At 40.0% G+C, this 17,236-nt stretch overlaps 1 protein-coding gene across 4 annotated transcripts in view; it reads right to left on the minus strand.

Annotated features, from left to right (window-relative positions):
* crtc3 (CREB regulated transcription coactivator 3) overlaps positions 1-17,236 on the minus strand; it is a 36,303-nt gene that overhangs the window by 10,500 nt on the left and 8,567 nt on the right. For 2 of the 4 annotated variants that reach the window (XM_051075493.1, XM_051075492.1), the window contains exons 4-6: positions 13,367-13,425; positions 7,064-7,126; positions 4,319-4,422 (exon numbers count right to left, since the gene is read on the minus strand). In XM_051075493.1, coding sequence (XP_050931450.1) covers positions 4,319-4,422; positions 7,064-7,126; positions 13,367-13,425 — 226 coding nt within the window. The remainder of the gene's footprint in view (positions 1-4,318; positions 4,423-7,063; positions 7,127-13,366; positions 13,426-17,236) is intronic. The other 2 variants (XM_051075499.1, XM_051075494.1) reach the window with 1 other exon arrangement.

A 17,236-nucleotide genomic window follows, 5' to 3' on the forward strand; every position in this document is an offset into this window, starting at 1 on the left:
AAGAAATAAAGAAAGACATAAAAACAAAAGCAGAGGAACATTAGAGGATATTCAATATTAACCAGCTGTTTGAATTATTCCAGCATGTCTGGAACAATAATCAGTCCCTCTGACAGGAACAGGCCCTTTGGAATACACTCTGCAATTACTGTGCAGTTTCATAAACACAACAGCTGGGCATCTGGCATCATGTTATTAGTCACAGAGATGAGGAAAGGGGGGAGAGAAGTTGGGTGGTGGGTGAAGGTGGGGGGGTCACAGACTGATGAGGACTAAAGAGAGGGCCATTGTTTTTCTCATGCCACAAAGAGCCTCTTTCTCTTCCCCTTTACTGTAGACCCAATGCCAGATACACATGCCTTTGTCTTCTCCTCCTTTTAACTTTTAGCTATTCCGTGTCTAACTCTTGTGTTAAGCAACAACACTTCCTGTGCACTCTGTTGCTTGTTAGGAAAAAAAAAGTTTTTTGTTTCTCTTGAAGTCTCCTCATCACTCAGACTTGAACTCTGCTTCTCTTACATTAGCCTTTGATCTGTTGCCCATCCGTTCCTTCTCCTTCCATGTTCTCATTCTCTCTGAGGCCCATTCATTTTGAGAGGCAGCTTTTCGGCTGCTGGAACAGATGGGACAATGAGGCGATACAACAGTCACAGTCTAGCATCATTTCATTTCCCCTTTAAAGGTGTCTCTTTGCTGTTGCTTGCAGAGAGCTGAAACAGGACAACTGGGATGGAAAATGTCTGGCTTGTGTCCTTGCCTGAATCACTTAACACCGTGCGATGCGCTCAATATGTGAGTTATAAATGCCCAGGGTTCAGAAAAAAGGTATCACTGTCTACTGCTGGAGCGACTAGTAATCAGAGGTCCTGTCAGCTGCAAAAGGACTGTTTGATCTCCGCGGACTGGTTCCTTTTCCTTTTCCATTGACAACAATTGGCAGAAAAGAAATGAAACCAAAAAGACTGTAACTGAACTCCTCTGCTCCAAGTGTTTCCGCCCCGGCAGTGTGAGTCATAGCTGTAATTTCTAGTTAGATGCTTCTTTAATCAGCCAGGGCTTAACACCACTCGAAACCCGCTGAAACCTTGAGGTGTCAATGAGGCCCTGGGTCTTCACAGCTCTCTGCGCTCCAGCAATTGCAGCAGCCGGGAGATGAGGCAGTGCTGCTCGTTCCCCATCATGAACCAAATTGGTGTCACAGCGTCTTTTGGAGGAAAGGATGTACAGCCTGTACAGATATGTGTACTATGTGCTGGTGGACTATATACAGCAGGTTATGCAAGAAGACTGTACTGTATATACTATGTGATACTTCACAGACAGCTGAGTTCAACATGGGGGAAATATAAAACTCCTTACATATACAGTTCACTATAACGGTCTGATTCTAGGTCGGGCAGTTCTGCGCTGAATGAGACTCTGCACCAGAGAAGAGTCGATTAATCAGTTAGTTGATGGACAGATAATTAATCAGCATCTCTTTAAGTTACTGATTAATCATAAAAGTAATATTTTAAACAGAAATGCAAGAATACACAGGTTTAAAATTTGAATATCTTCTGGTTTTCTTAGTCTCCTGTGCAGGGCGGACCTGAATGCATTGAAGCTTTGCCTGTTGCCATGGTAATCCACACCCAAATCAGTGTTTGAAAGCTCAGTTTTTTAATTGTTCATTTTATATATGCACTACTGCCAACAATTCCGCATAGCACATGAAATAAGAAATAGTTATCCAACATTATTAATCATGCAACAACATTAATTATTATTAGTTATTCCAGACCAGGACATTTAGTTGTTAGTTTTGTGCAGTCATGTAACGCAGTCATGTGGCCAGCACTGACAATGGGGCAGTGATATTTGAACACATGACGGGCTCACAAGTTAGAAGAATGCTACCAAGATGTGTAGTTAAGCATCTGGAATAACATTCACATCTGAGAAGATGATCCTCAAAAAGTCCAGTGTAAGATCTGACAAAGAAAACTGGCAAATCACCTGAAAATGTAACAGTAGTAAATAATGGCTTAGCTGACTTCCAACTGCTAAAATGTCCTTTTTTTCTATAATGGCTGATGTTGGTGTGACCTGCATGCTAACACCGCTGTCCAACTGTTCAATTACTGTCCCCCCACTCTGAAGCTCTGAATATTCACAGGTATTTCTCACTGAAGCGTAGAAGTTCCAAAATGATATTCAGGTCAGCCCTACTTCTAGTACACAGAGCATTATTTAAGTTTTGGACTGTCTGTCCGACAGAACAAGACATCTGATAACATCGGTATGGACTCTGGGAACTTGTGAAGGGTACTCTACAGAAACAAATGATTACCTGAGAAAATTACAGGTCAATTTGTTGCAGCCCTACAAAAAGATTTTGATAGGACATAAATGTAACAAACAGGGATCAATGATAAACGTGAAATACCTGATATCAGCTATTCAACACACAGACACACACACCACCATAATTTCCAACTGGGTCTAAGGTGAGCCACTTAAAGCACAACAGACAGTGTGCTGTAATTCATATACTTATACTGAGTTGATTCTGTTTGTACATGACACTCATACTTGGCCCAGATCTTAAAGCAATATCCTGTTTAAGCTTGTTGGCTAAACACACTGAGCAGTAATCCACTGGAGGAGCACTTCTCTCATCCAGTCCACACTTCATCAGCGCTGAGATCAGACAAAAGTGACAAACACTGTCAGAAACACACTGGACACTCAGATGGAAACCGCTCAGCAGACAGGCGCGAGTGAGGGGATGGAGAGTGTGAGAAGGGTTGGGTGGAAGATGAATTATTTGACTTAAGAGTTACATTATTTTCTTTGGACTGATTACAAAAGCATAAACAGAACATTTCTGTTGACCTGATAGTGGTTTGTGTAACTGAGCTTAAGAGTGGCTCGGTGGGTTTGAAAAGCAGCTGGCTGGATGGACTGTGTTCTCTGTTAATAAATGACCAGAGGGACAGAAACACAAACACCATAAACTAGCATGATTACTATGACATGGACCCAGCAGAGAAGCAGCCTGCTCACTACATGTGACTGAGAGGGTCTCTCTAGTTTAAAAACAGGACGACTTTGAGCAGCAGTGACCTGGACTTCTGCTCTCACAAGACTGCAGCTCTGCTACAAAGTATAATGCACTGGCTGAATGTTTAAAGTGATGTCTCCTTATGCAAGCAGATTTAATTTGTGTCTCTAGACTGTCTCTTGTGAATACAGTAGATATTCCACTTATTTTTCATCTGTTAATAAATTCTGTTGTCTGTTCGTCTCTACTATTTTATATAGGACTCATTTATCAGAGTGAAAAAAGTGGAAAAAAGAAGAGACTGCAAAGCTACCATACAGATGTAATAATTGAACAGGCATAAAATACTTCATACTGTTAATTGGCTAGATCCAATGTAGCAGAAAATCTGAAGAGCAAGATCTTTTTCTATAATCACAGTGAGGAATTCTGATCAGCTGTCAAAGGCAGCAGCTCTGATAATTTGCTCTCTGGAGCAAGCAATGATGATAATGAATGACTGAATGACCTGAATGATACTAGAGATTTGAGACTTTTACAGCAAACATCTAATACAGTTTTTATTGTTATGTCAATTCTAAACAGGGTTGGCCAATACGTTAAAATTTTCCAACTGGCCACCGACAGTCTAACAACCAGTGGCTGCCAATATATTGGTGCAGGTGTGTTGGCTCTGCACGCCTTGTAAAGACAGGCTACACAGCTGTCCAACACTATTTGAAAAAGTGTCCGGTGGTTACAGGTTAATTATCTACAGAGATTAATTCTCAAGGAGGCAGACCCTTAAATTAAAAATGACAAGAATCGCCCCAAAAAAATCAGCCAGCAATGATCTTTGCCAATCACTGATATATTCAAACCAATCACCCAACCCTATTCCAATGATTTGCTTATATGTAAAATATGAGGATATTCCACTAAAAGGTAGATTCCTTCATTAAAAGTCTTTAAGTATGCAACTATTGTTCATTTAAGAGGTTTAACTGCTGGATAGAAAATGTTTACTTCACTGAAAAGTACATTTTGAGTTGCATATTGGACCATAAGCGACTTCCACACTCATTGTTAAATTTTGCTTTGTCTTACATTGAGACTGAAGGTTAGCACAGAGAAACTGAATAAGAAAACAGCCTCCTAATGTCACATGCGGCACGCACATCATTCTGCACAGTGAAGCAGTGAAACAGTCCAACTGTCAAACAAACACAAAAGTAAAACAACTGCTCTCTTTGAAGGTTAGTATTTTGTGCTGCGTGTGTATGTTACTCTCACCATTACGCTGGGGGGGACCTCGACCCATCTGCTGGTTCATGCCAAAGGGGTCCTGAGGGTTTGGGTTCATAGCGCTTGTATGGAGAGCAGAGTCTGAATTGGTTCTGTGTAGGAGGAAGAGGAGAAATTATGCAAAGTGTTTCCAGCACCTTGGACAGAGGCAGATGATTTCTCAGGGCCATAAGGTCAGTGAGTCACCCTGCTTCCTGCTCTGCCTCCACACAGGCTGCATTCATTTGCAGGCTCACACTGACCTTACACATAAAACACCCTCACAGCACAGGACTAAGTGTTTATCAGTCTGTGATGAAAACACATTGTGGCTCAGAGATGAAATAATAACCACCTTAAAGCACTTAATATAAACATGCTGGTGTCTGTTATCTGTAATTATATTAATAGAGGAAAATACAGGGAAACTGACAACTCTGCAATATGTGTAACTTCTCAACATGACATGAAGATCAACTTTTCATTTCATAAAGGTTCTGTAATATCATTTTCACACAGCTTCAACCTGGAACTGATATGACAGGGATGCTATATCTGGCTGCTTCAGTAACGACAAGCAAAATATGCTGCTTGATAGTCAATTTAAACTGGCCGCCACAAAATATTATCTAATTTTAAATCAGTCTTATGTTTTGAGTCAAATATGAACTGAAAACTCAGCTCATACTTACATTCACCTGTCCACACAAACCACACAAACCCCGAGTCTAATATCACTCCACCTAAGAGTGTCTAGTGCTCTCCATTAAGCCTCAATGGCTTCTTTCGTGCGTCATTCCTACTTCTCCTTCTAGTACACTGTAGAAAATTATTGTAATCACGATCTGTTTTTTTCCATCCGTCAATTATGGCAGACAGAATTATCATAGAAAAAAACACATCCCTTAAGTGTTCTAGTCCCTTAAAATGAGATTTAAAGATTTTTAAGACCTTATCATAACATCATTTTTAATAAACTACTTGGTTGCCTGGACAGATGTAATGCAAACTGATGCAATTATACCATGTAAACAGGCAATGAAACATGCAAATAACCATAAAAATTATATAGAAAGATCACCAGCCAGATTGTCTAAATAGCTTGCTTTATAAAAAAAATAATAATAATAATAAAACACACAAGCAAAACAATAAGAAAAATTCAACAGTCCAATGTTGGAACACTCACTGCACATAATGGAATTAATTTGCAATACTTTGCATTAAACAGCAAGGTCACAACAAGGTCAACATTTCATTTCACTGTGGCGACCATTATGAGTTTTATCATGTTGTTTTCATGAGTTTCTCCAGCCTAAATTTTAATAATACTGACATTTTAGAAATGTGCTTATTTGTCGTCTTAAAGAGAGCTATGGAAGGAAATCAATGTCAGTTCTATCTCTGTGCATTAAACATGATGTGTTTCACCAAGTTTAACACTTAGTCACGGCTGTGTATCAACTCTTAAAAAAATGTTTGGTAACAAAATCTGTCAAGCTCTGAATGTTTGAATGCCACATCAGATGTGTCTTTTACGTTTTACTCATTACTAATCAGTACTTATTTAGTTTTTTCCTATACCTAGGATTACACGTAACAGTTACTGTCATTGCTGAATAATCTGCATTATTTTGTGAAGTAAATGTGTTAGAAAGTAGTGAAAAATATTACAATTCTAAAGCTAAAGTTAATGTCTTCAAACAGCTTGTTTTGTTTGACCAACAGTTTCAAGCATAAACATTGTCAATTTATTATAACACAAGACAAAGAAAAGCAGTGCAAGTTCATATTTAAGCAGGGAATGTTTTCCATTATTGCTTGATAAATGGATTAAATGATTCACTGATTATCAAAATACTTGCAGGTTATTTTTCTGTTGATCAACTCGTCATGGTTCAGCTCAATATACAGCTGCTTTTGTTTAGACAATATTTAACATTTGAGATGAACTGGCATCTTTTGTTAAATGACTAAAAGGGCTTTGTGGACAAATGTTTATATTGCCTTGCCTTGCCTTCAGTCGCAACTTAATAATGTGAAAAACATGCAACAAACCCGCCTCTGTATTGAACACTCAGAGCTGAAGTTGACATTGATCTTTTAATCAAACCCTCAGTATGACAGCAAATAAGCAAATTTTCCCAAATTTTGTAGTATACCCTTATAAAAGAAACTTCTAAAATTACAAATTAAAATTAGGATGTTTGTTATTTCAAGTTTTTTGAAAGAAAGCAAGTATTTACAATCAACACAAAATGGATTACCATTGACTTCAGAAAACTCATAAATAATGTTCAAATACCAGACTTAAAGAAGAATATAAAGAGGCTGAAAGTAAGAAGATGTGAATAAGGAGCCTTGATGTTAGACTGCAAAGGAGCCATGATCCTAAAGCTAGGTTAGTAAGAAAGGAACTATTGATTAATGCTTGAGAAATACCAAACTGGAGAGATGAGTGGAAAACTACAAAGAGAAAAAATGATTAATAAATCAACCATAACAGTCTTTAGCTGGGACTCTGTGGCCCTCTATCTCAGTGCTTCAGAGGAAGAAAGGAGGGGATTACTGAGATGTTACAAATCAGGCGGAGATTTACAAAGGATAGAAACCAGGATGTTATGTGGCCAAGAGAGATTGAAAAAAAGACAAAGAACAGAATTGTTGGCCTCTGTGTGAGCGAGGGATAAAGCAGCAAAGATAGACTGAGGGAAAGAGAGAGAGAGAGAGAAAGAGAGAGGGGTCGGGGGTCACCTGTTGAGTTGTGATATTAATCTAAACCCAGGCCGTTTTTCCTCAGTCCATGGCTGTTGTTCCCTTCAAAAGACATAGGAAAAGCAGGATAGACAAATTTACTAGGTGAAAGAAGAGACCCCTGGCTCCTGCCCTAAAGTTTAAGAGGAGGAGAAAATTTCTTGGTAAAAATATTATGATGAATCTGTGTTGGAAAAAAGAAAAGACCCTGGAAAATACTCAGATACAACACAATACCGTTTAATATTTGAGGAAAATGGAAAGACAGAATAAACTAACAGCAGAAGGCAGATGAGATGGAAAAAAATAAAGACAAAGAAAGACGGGAGCACTAACGGGAAGAATGATTGCAAGCCAGGTTTATAAACCTGCAGCTGAGGAGCACTTACAAGCTGTTCTCCCATATCTAATGGGAAGAGAAAACTGGTGCAACATAAGCAGCTCTCTGGGGAATTGACCGGCCAGAGAGAGAAATAACATAAACAACTTGATGTGAAGAGTCATTGTCAAAGTGGGAACGGTGACTGAGTGGACTTTTTCTGATGTGTTCAGCTAAAAGGGATGTTGACTCTTTCTTAGACTTATGTACAAAGCAATCACTCTGTTTTTCCTCTAACAAACAGAACTAGTCTCCTAAAAGCAGAGACGATCCACAGAACTCAAATGGACTTTCTATTAACGACTAGACCATTTTATTTTCAGTCCTGCTGGTGGTCATGCTGTTGGCATGTCTGCTTACCAGAATATATCCACAAATTCTGCTGTGTCTCAATTTGCGTACTTCCATACTCACACTTTCTATTTTGAGTGCAGAAGTGCGTTGACACTGACACTCACACTGACACTGGTGCACTGGTGCACTGTGGGAACCAGGATGGTGACTCAAAACCATCAAAAATTTGATTGTGGAAAGACAGACACTTCTCACCCTCAATGGTCGCCATCTTGACTACATAGCCGAAGGGGAGGGACCACCAACATATGTTCGAACGTGTTAATGGCACCTGAGGAACAGGGACGCGTCAGTGTCACCAGTGGAGGCGCAATTTACATGTCGCATAAAACAGGGGGCACACACACAATAAAGTATAACAATGATTTTTTTAGTCAAGTGAGCAAAGAAGCGGTGGGTATTTTGATGGGAGACAATCACTGTCACACGTTGTGATTATCATTTCCAGTAAGTGTCCAATGGCCCTGTAGGATTTGAAAGAACATTACCCTGAAGAAGTTCTAACAGAAGTATCTGAATTGAGACACAGCACTTGTTTTTCAGCTTTAATTAAAGAAACACATGGAGGTTTCTTCATCCAACAAGTCTGATGGTACTTAGGATTAAAGGATCATTACGATTTATTTCAACTTAAAGCATCTGCTGAGATCTGGGAAGACAATGGCGTCTCTAGAATTAAGTCAGACTCTGCAAAAAACATAAGCAGCCACTTGATCAGAGGGCAACGGTTGAGATAGATTACTTAAACCAATTTATGAGGAGGTAAAACTGAAAGTGAGCTTTATTTTGTGATATTACAGCATTCTGAGATCTCAGAAATCAACATGGTGAGTAAAAGGTCATTAGTATTGACAGGAATACTGGACAAAAGGGCTGGATTAACCCCCTAGGGGACCACTGGACAAAAGTGAGCCCTCCTCCTTCCACTCTGTGTGCATTTGTGTATGCATATATATCCTGTTGCCTTTAATTACCGATCAGATGTATAGCACACAGCAACAAATGACACCAGCCAGCTGTAGCTAGGTATGTAATTTAACCTTAATGGCAAAAATTAAGAGCAAAATTATGATAAGATAGAACTGCTCTTGAAGTAAACCTTTGAAAATACTTCTGGATAACCCAATATGCAGTACTTGATAGGCAGTGTAAAAACAGTTTATGTGTCACCTCACATCACCCGATTTAGCCACTATACCTGTCACTGAAGGGCAACAGCAAATATCCCTCTGACACAGTGACATGTTGACGACAGTTTTGTTTCATCTTGAGAGTCAGTGTGTGTCATCATGGCAAAATGTGGTCTTGGAGACAACTACTGTAACTGAAACTACCTCAGAGGCGGTTTGTCACAGTGACTGTGAAAGATGCAGTCACAAAACTTTATGGGTGAGTAGCGGAGATCCAAATGAAGGCTAAGTTCGAAGATTAGTGTGGTTCAAACGATTCTGACTACTCATCTATTAATGTGGTAATGACTACAGAGTATTCATGGGCCAGAACAAGAACGTTGATGGGCATCGAGGCTGGTGTGATCCTATCGCAAAATGGTCTAGTTTTGTTACTGCCATGAGTTTAAAAAGATGAGACAATAAATCACACCAATAGACAGAACTCGGGGGAACTGACCAAATCTATATGAAGCTTTGTACAGCCGATGGCAAACATTGCTTTTTTTAAAGTCAGTCTAGAGAGCCTGATTTATCAGGGCATATATATATATATATATATATATATGTGTGTGTGTGTGTGTGTGTGTAAAAGCAATCAGACCACCTAGATGGTGATAAAAGCCCTCGAGAATCATCACACCACATCTCCCAAAGAAGAAGTGGAAGAAAATTTGAGATCTCGCCCATGGAAAGCCTTTCTGCAGAGCAATCTCCAGGGAGCCTGGTCTGAGATTTCATCCCGAGAGAGGCTGGTACAGGAATAGCAGGCCAAAGATGGGTGAATGGAAGAGGAGGAGGGCGTGGGATTGGATTGAAGCTCTGACCCTGAAGCAGATGGTCTCCAAAGGGACACATCCAGGGCTACACTCAGGTCTGATGCCTCACGCACCCCTAGGAACGAAGCCCCTTTAAGGGGGTCTCTCCCCAGACACCCGCATAATAATAAGTTAATATTCTTTGACACGCCTCATTTCCAAGAAAGCACCATACTTTGAGTAGACTCTAGAGAACAGATGGTGGATATCAAAAATCATGGTGCAACTCACTGCATATGAACTAAGTTGGGAAATCACTACTTTTTTTTCCCCAAAGAAATGAAAGAAAAAAAAGCCCCACCAAGTCCAGAGAGAGGATAAAATCTGTTGGCCAGGCTGCTGGTCATGGAGCGGTTAAAGGCTATGTGAACAGCTCTGTTCCCCTGCATTTCTGTCATGCTTGACGATCCCCTAGCACTGACCCACTGCCTTTAAGTTTTGATGGAACAGAGGCTGGGAGGCTTGACAAACGTCATCTTAATACAAACACAAGCAAAAAAAAAAAAAAATCATCTATATATCGTATGTGTTTGGAACCAAAATGTCTTCATAAATGTAATCGATACCAGTCATTAGTGCTGGAGAAGGTGGGTGTAGAGCAGATAGCTGATCATCGTCGTGGTAGTTGAAGCACTGAAACAGTTAAAAAAAAGCTCTGTGGCTCTCCTCCAGAGCTGACTGGCGGTAATGCAGTGCAGATGTGGTTGGCGTTGTAAACACTTACCGCCCCACTCTCCCCTGAGACGGACAAGCAGGGAATCTGCTTCTCACTGCAACAACAGTCTAAGACCATTTCCATGGATGGATATTAACTTTAGCCACTGAAGGTTTCTCTGAACAAGAGAAGAACAGTTTTTATATACGTACAGTATATTAACAATAGTCTCTTGTAGAATTTTCTTCAATGGGATTTCCCAGAAGATTACTGGAAGAGGAGCCTCTCTAATCTGGCAAGACCTCAGCCCAGACTCTGATTTCCCATTTCCCTTCCAACAGTGTGTTATGTCTTTACTAAAGCAACAAACTCAGTCAGCAGTCTGAGTAAAAACACAACACTGATTGTGCAAAAGCAAGCTTATGTACTGTTCATTTATATATACAGCCTAAGTGTTACAAAATAATGGTGTTGTAATAACATTAATCATGATATAATTTGTGAAATTACCAGGTTTCAATTGAAACGTCTGCTAAAAAAAATGCTGAGGTGGACAACATTCGGCAAAAAATCCCATGGTGCGACTGAGGCCATCCATCCTGATAATCACCATGACAAATAGCTCAAGTTTGATTCTGGTTCCAAAAGTTTACAAACTGTTAAATAACAGTTTGCAATTAAAATTTGATATTTGTATTGTGGGAATTATTCAGTTATCAAACATCAGAATGTTAATACATAGTATTATTTGACACACAACTTATGGAAGTAAAATGATGGTGCTGGCATAGTGAAGTATGATAGTGCATTGTTGAGTCCTTTAAGGGAAATTCTGGATTGTATTTCTATGTGAATTTCACTTCAAATGCTCTAACCTGGATTCTACAATTCTGTAGTACTGGTTGTTAAAAATGTGAAATTCTTGTCAGGGTTTCTTGGATAAGAGAAGACAAACATGCCTGCTTCATCTCAATAAAGACAACTTCTATTATTACAACTTCTGTGTGACATCTTCACCTTCTTTATTCATTCACATCTTTTAAATACTCTTTAAAACCACACTCTGTAAATCAGTCATAAAACATAAAAGTCTAATTCACTAATGATATCCTGCCAGATTCTGATTTCAGGAAGGTTCATTACTCAGTTTTTTGTTCAATATAGTAGGACTACAGTGAGATATTAGAAGTAAAAAAGAGTAGCGAGGAGCACTTATGTTTGTCTTGACTGAGTCTTTAGAAAAGATAAGATCTATATCAAATCAGAACACTGCTTCAAAAGTGAGCTGGTCACACACTGTCAACACTAAAAAAACAAACCAAAAGACAACGAAACTAGAACTCATGTAAAACTCTCTGATGGTGAGTGGGTAAATCTGGGTGTTCTCCAAGCTTCCAAACTCGTCTGTTCGGACACAGTCAGTCTAATATGTACATCTCTGCCTGTGACAGTGAAGTGGGCCAATATTCACTGCTGAAGGGGAAGTTTATCCTTGTTACACACTGTGACAACAATCTGCTGCAGGTTGGAGCAGGAGGCCAGGCTTGGCCTGCAGAGACTTGACAGAGCTGATGCCAATCACACACAGTATAGAAGGCTTTGGTGAGGAATGGTGAAGGAGAAGAAACAATCAAAGGGAGAGATGAGCATGAATAGAAGAGAGGAGATAGAAAAACGGTGTTCCATTTTACAGGTTTATATGATAATATCTTTTCTTGTGGCAAAACAGCTGCAATCAATCAACAGCCTGTATATCCACAGACATGAGCAATCACTTTACAGCATATAACGAACAGGTTTACACTACAGAGATTCATTTCATCAATTCAGAGGTTCACTTCATGTATGATAGGTCTACTGGCCAAGCATGCATGTGGCTTCATGACAGAAAACTGTATTAAATAAAAATGGTAGTCACATTTTCTTTTAAATTTCCTTTACACTAAGTTTATATGACATGACGCTCCAGTGTTTCATTGAGAAACGGAGTCTGAAACAAAGCAGTGAGAGTCTGCATTCAGCACCTAGTACCACATGGCTCTCCCAGAAACACACCCACTCTGAGAACACTGACGTCTGGTTGCTCCGTGAGGACGTTTGTCAGCCAACCTGTTTTGTGCTGTCAACAATGACAAGAGGGCGTGGGCCTTATTCACTTCTATAGTACAAGCTGTTACAGTACACTCAACACGGAGCCTGGCGATTGTCTGTGTCGGCGCTGTGGAAGAAGATGAGGCAGGGTGATTGGCAGCCGGCCAAAAGCCAGCATACTAAACACAAGTGAGGAGACAGAGCAAGAGTGAAAGAGAGTGAGTGGGGAGGAGCTTGGCTGAGCTTTTTATCACAAGGCCATAATTCACCCTCCCTTGTAAACACTGAGGAAAAGCCGCCTACCAATAGACTGACTGCTCTATGTAGGCACAACCAGAGCTGGAAAATGGATCCTGCAGCTCACATCAAAGCCAACTAGTCTAGCATTGTTTTCCAGCAGGTACTGCTACTTAATTTCTGCTAACTTGGTGAGTCTTTACCACAGGGCAATACTGCTGTGAACAACATAAAATCTCTTAACAGTGGGACCACTGCTGTTGGGCATGACCTTTAAAGCAAAAGGCTATCTGTCAAACACCTTTAGTTAGATGGAGCCTTCCCAGTTCTAACACAGCACCCTGATACTTGAAGCATTTCTGCAGAAACAATGAAGGCCACCCGTCACGCTGCCTCAATGCTGCTCTGGACATAACATTCTGCGTTTGATTGAGATGGCTGATGCCTGGATGTAGAAAAAAATACTGGTAGGCAGAGAGAGGTTTGATACAGGAAACAGGCTGGCAAGAGGAAACAGTTCCTGTTGTAAAATAATCTCATTAGAGGAAGAAGAGAAGACAATAACCATTCTGTCAGTAGCTCAACAGAGGCACTACTCACCTTCTCCAGTTATTGTCCGGAGGTGGGGACAGGTACACTGTTCCATACGGAGAGCTATCTATGTGGGTCTTTGTTAAGGAAATAACTGGCACAAATACAGAAACATCACCATGATACATGTATGTTTTGCATGTTATTTGATATAATCACAAAGAAAGAAAGACAACAAGAACACAGCACATTTCCGATCAGATTTGAAATTCCTACATATAAAACCATTCTTAGTCAACACCTTCACTCTGACTTTTTTTTATTTAAAAATAAAACAAGGTGTTCTAACTATAGTTCTACGCACAAATGTATGACACACAAACTCGGAGGATTACATGCAAAGAGAAACGAAAGCGTTTATATTTAAAGCATGTTCTCATCAAAGCCCTATTGTGTGGAAAGACAAGTGTCAACAATAGAGCTACCTTTTTCAAATACTTAATGAAACAATGGTAGCATTATTTAATTTACTACTGAATGCTGAAGCAGAGTTCCTGGCATTGTCTGTGGAAGGGCAGGACTTCAGAAGGGTGGTGTTTCGTCTTGCCGACAGTCACTCTTTTAGTTTAGTTTGCAAGTTGAGCTCCTGTGCTCTGGAAACAGGCTGTTTGGGGAACGGTGTTGAAAATGTTGACAGATCAACAAAAACAAATTACAGCAGAGATTAGGTGCCACACAAGGCCAACCACTTTTCCACACAGCAGCTGTTTAGGCCCTTGGATAAATTATTATCAGTAGTGAGACAGATTTACAGAGGCTGGAGCCATGCTATCACTCATTACCCCTCATACAAAACATGGGATAAACTCCTTTTTCCAACACATACGAATACAAACTAAATGAAAAGGACACTATTGTGGTTTCTCCAGACACAGAGGAAGAGAAGGAACAATCCTGTCAAACTGGTTAGCTGACTGCTTCATGTGCTCTTAATGGTGGGATCAACCCTAACCTGTAATTGGCACGCTTCAGTTGTGTGCAAGCGTGTAGAAAAGAATGAATGGTTCCTTCATATTGCACAAGTGAGTGAGTGTAAAATTGGGATACAACTCAAAAATCTTCCTGTATTTCTTTAGCCAATCTGAGCCACAAACCACATTTCCATTTTCAAAATATGGCACTATTATTGGACAAGCCAGAGCCACAAACCACATTACACATTTTAATTTTCAAGATGCTGCACTGCTCCCTTTCACGATTCAAACTACTTTCCATAGTAGATGATGGTCTAGGTTGGTTGCAAGACTCAATTGATTCTCAGTGGATGCAGGTCTTGTTCTGAGGAACATGCCCACAAGAGACCCACAGAGAGCCCTCTCCTTTTCTGGGGACAGCACAGCATAGGAGCAGCAGCTGACAGCAGCACACATGCTAATGTTTGGTCTACTGCAGCCGTGCACACCAGTATGTCAGGAGTGGGAGTCAGATGAAAGAGAAAATGACGACAGCAAATGTTGACCAAGACTCCAGAGACAGTGTTACCGTAGAAGACAGCCCAACAGACACAGCCCGAGGCTCAAAATACGAGGAGATTGTTGAAAAGAAGGGTCAGGGGAATTTGGTAATGTGGAGATTTTTTTTAGCTATTTAGTCTGACAAGAAGCAGAATACCCTGCACTGCAAATTGGATTGAGAGCATGTTCCCACAAAAACAGGTAAAACCACTAATCTTTATTTACCATCTGAAGCAGTTTAGAGCTCGCACAATGCAAGTGCGGGCGGTCCCCCCTAAAACAACCAGCGTGATACCTGCGCAACAAAAACAGACCATGGTGTCCACTTTCTCCAGTGGCATGCCTTACAGCAAACAAAAACTGACCTTATGATACCTTCACATCTCACTTAGGAGTAGAAAGGGAACTTTTAAGCTTGACAGGGATAGTGATTTGATCTATATAATGAAATGCATGTCGATATTGACTGATATGAAAAAATGTGTAGTGATAAGATTGTCAGCCCTACTTTACAGCTTATTTTTAGTAGGGTATATCTGTCAAATTGATGATTTTAGAAAACTTTGGGGCCAGTTGTATACAAAAACCACATTTTTTTTTCTGTATAGAACTGAAAAAATGACAGACTAACCACTATCCCACATGACAAAGAGACTAAGACTCTTCAGGTCTGTTTTTCTGTGACATGCACTATTTCACTACCACGACCTCCAACCTCTTCCATCAGCGCACATGCCTCCTCAAACAAATGCACTGTATTCTGCTAAAAACACAAAGACGTGAAGAGAATTTAGGTCTGACTTTGGTGCTTCTAACCTCATTGTGACTGACAAATTAAATGCACTTGTGAAAAAAAATTATGTAATGTAATGTAACTCTGACAAACCTCTGGTGACCAAAACTTGACTGGACATTCCTGTCTATTTTGCCACTAACAAAAAAAACAGTCTCTCTTAACAGTGACCGTTACACTATCTTGATCATCCCATCTATATGTAAGGACATGTGAATGTACAGTATGCACATATGTGGAAACAACACCGCCCACCACATACAAATAAGCCAACTGGTTTTGTTTTGACACTAACAAGAGCAGACGTCTATAGGAGTGCCTCCACTCAGGCCATATACATTACAGTGTGTTGTACATTACAACACATAGCCACAATAAACAGGAAAACAGAAGACAAACAGCAGAGTTTGGTCATATTGCCTAAACTGATTGAAAATACAACCAGGAATCATCAGGAATGTTCAGAGTCATGTTCTGCTGGTGTGGCTGGGAGATAAAACATTCCCGATAATTATCATGAAAACAATTCCCACAATAATAACGTTATCAACTCTTGCCTGCGCAATCACTCTATTAGGCTACCACAACAGGCTTTGTAGATGACACATGTGGGGCCAAAACAAGAAGAAAGACACACGTTGATGGAAACGTAAACATGAGTGAGATGTCAGGAAAGATTTGGAAATGGTTTGGATTTCAACACCTGGATGCAGGTGACCTGTGCTGATGAAGACTAGAACCTTATCTACCATTTGAAAAAAGCACCATCTCACGAAGTATACAGAGTCTGTGGTTCCAAGCTGCTAGCACCATCACTAGCACCCAAGCTCAAAAACAAGCCTCTTGTGATAGTTCAACAGTCAAACCCCAGTAGTCATCGTCATGTGTCTTTACCCAACATGATAAGAAAAAGTATGTTTTTATTTCATTTAATGTGGCACATAAAAGTAAATACAACTGCCAACACCAATGGGAAATAGTTGCATAACATGTAAAGCATTGTTGCTATTGCTTTGTTGAGGCATCAATGTTATACCATGTTGGTTATCAAGTTGATTAAACTCCTAAACTCAATATACCTTTATTAATCAAACAAACAAGTTATGTTTACATTTAGTATGACTCACCAAAACACAGTGTGTATTTCCTTCCTCATTAATGGTATTCAGTGTATATATCAATAATTATGAATAACACTGTGGTAATATTTTTGGCTATGCTGCCCAGGTGCTGGTTGAACTTTCTTTAATCTTAACAATCTTGCAGCCTCCTCAGGGTAGGTTACCCCCTTCCACTGTACATGGACTTTCCCACAAATGAAAAACATGCCTGACTCTGTACAAACTGTAAAAACAAGGATCATCAACAATGACACGCTGTACTGACAGAGACAGGGAAAACGATTTGTCGAGTGTTTTCCTCAACATACCGCATGTATCCAGTGACCATTACGTTATACATCTGTTCTGACTGGTCTCCACAGAAACATACATCAGTATGATGACCACACGCTGGGACACAGGACAAACTCCTCTCTAGCTAATCACACCATAGTGACAGGTCACTGAATCATCTCTGTCCTGAGGCATGAAATGAACAGATCCGCTTATTAAAACACTATGAGGTAGGAGG

Source organism: Lates calcarifer, linkage group LG2 (assembly GCF_001640805.2).
Source record: "Lates calcarifer isolate ASB-BC8 linkage group LG2, TLL_Latcal_v3, whole genome shotgun sequence".
Taxonomy (NCBI): Eukaryota; Metazoa; Chordata; class Actinopteri; family Centropomidae; genus Lates; species Lates calcarifer.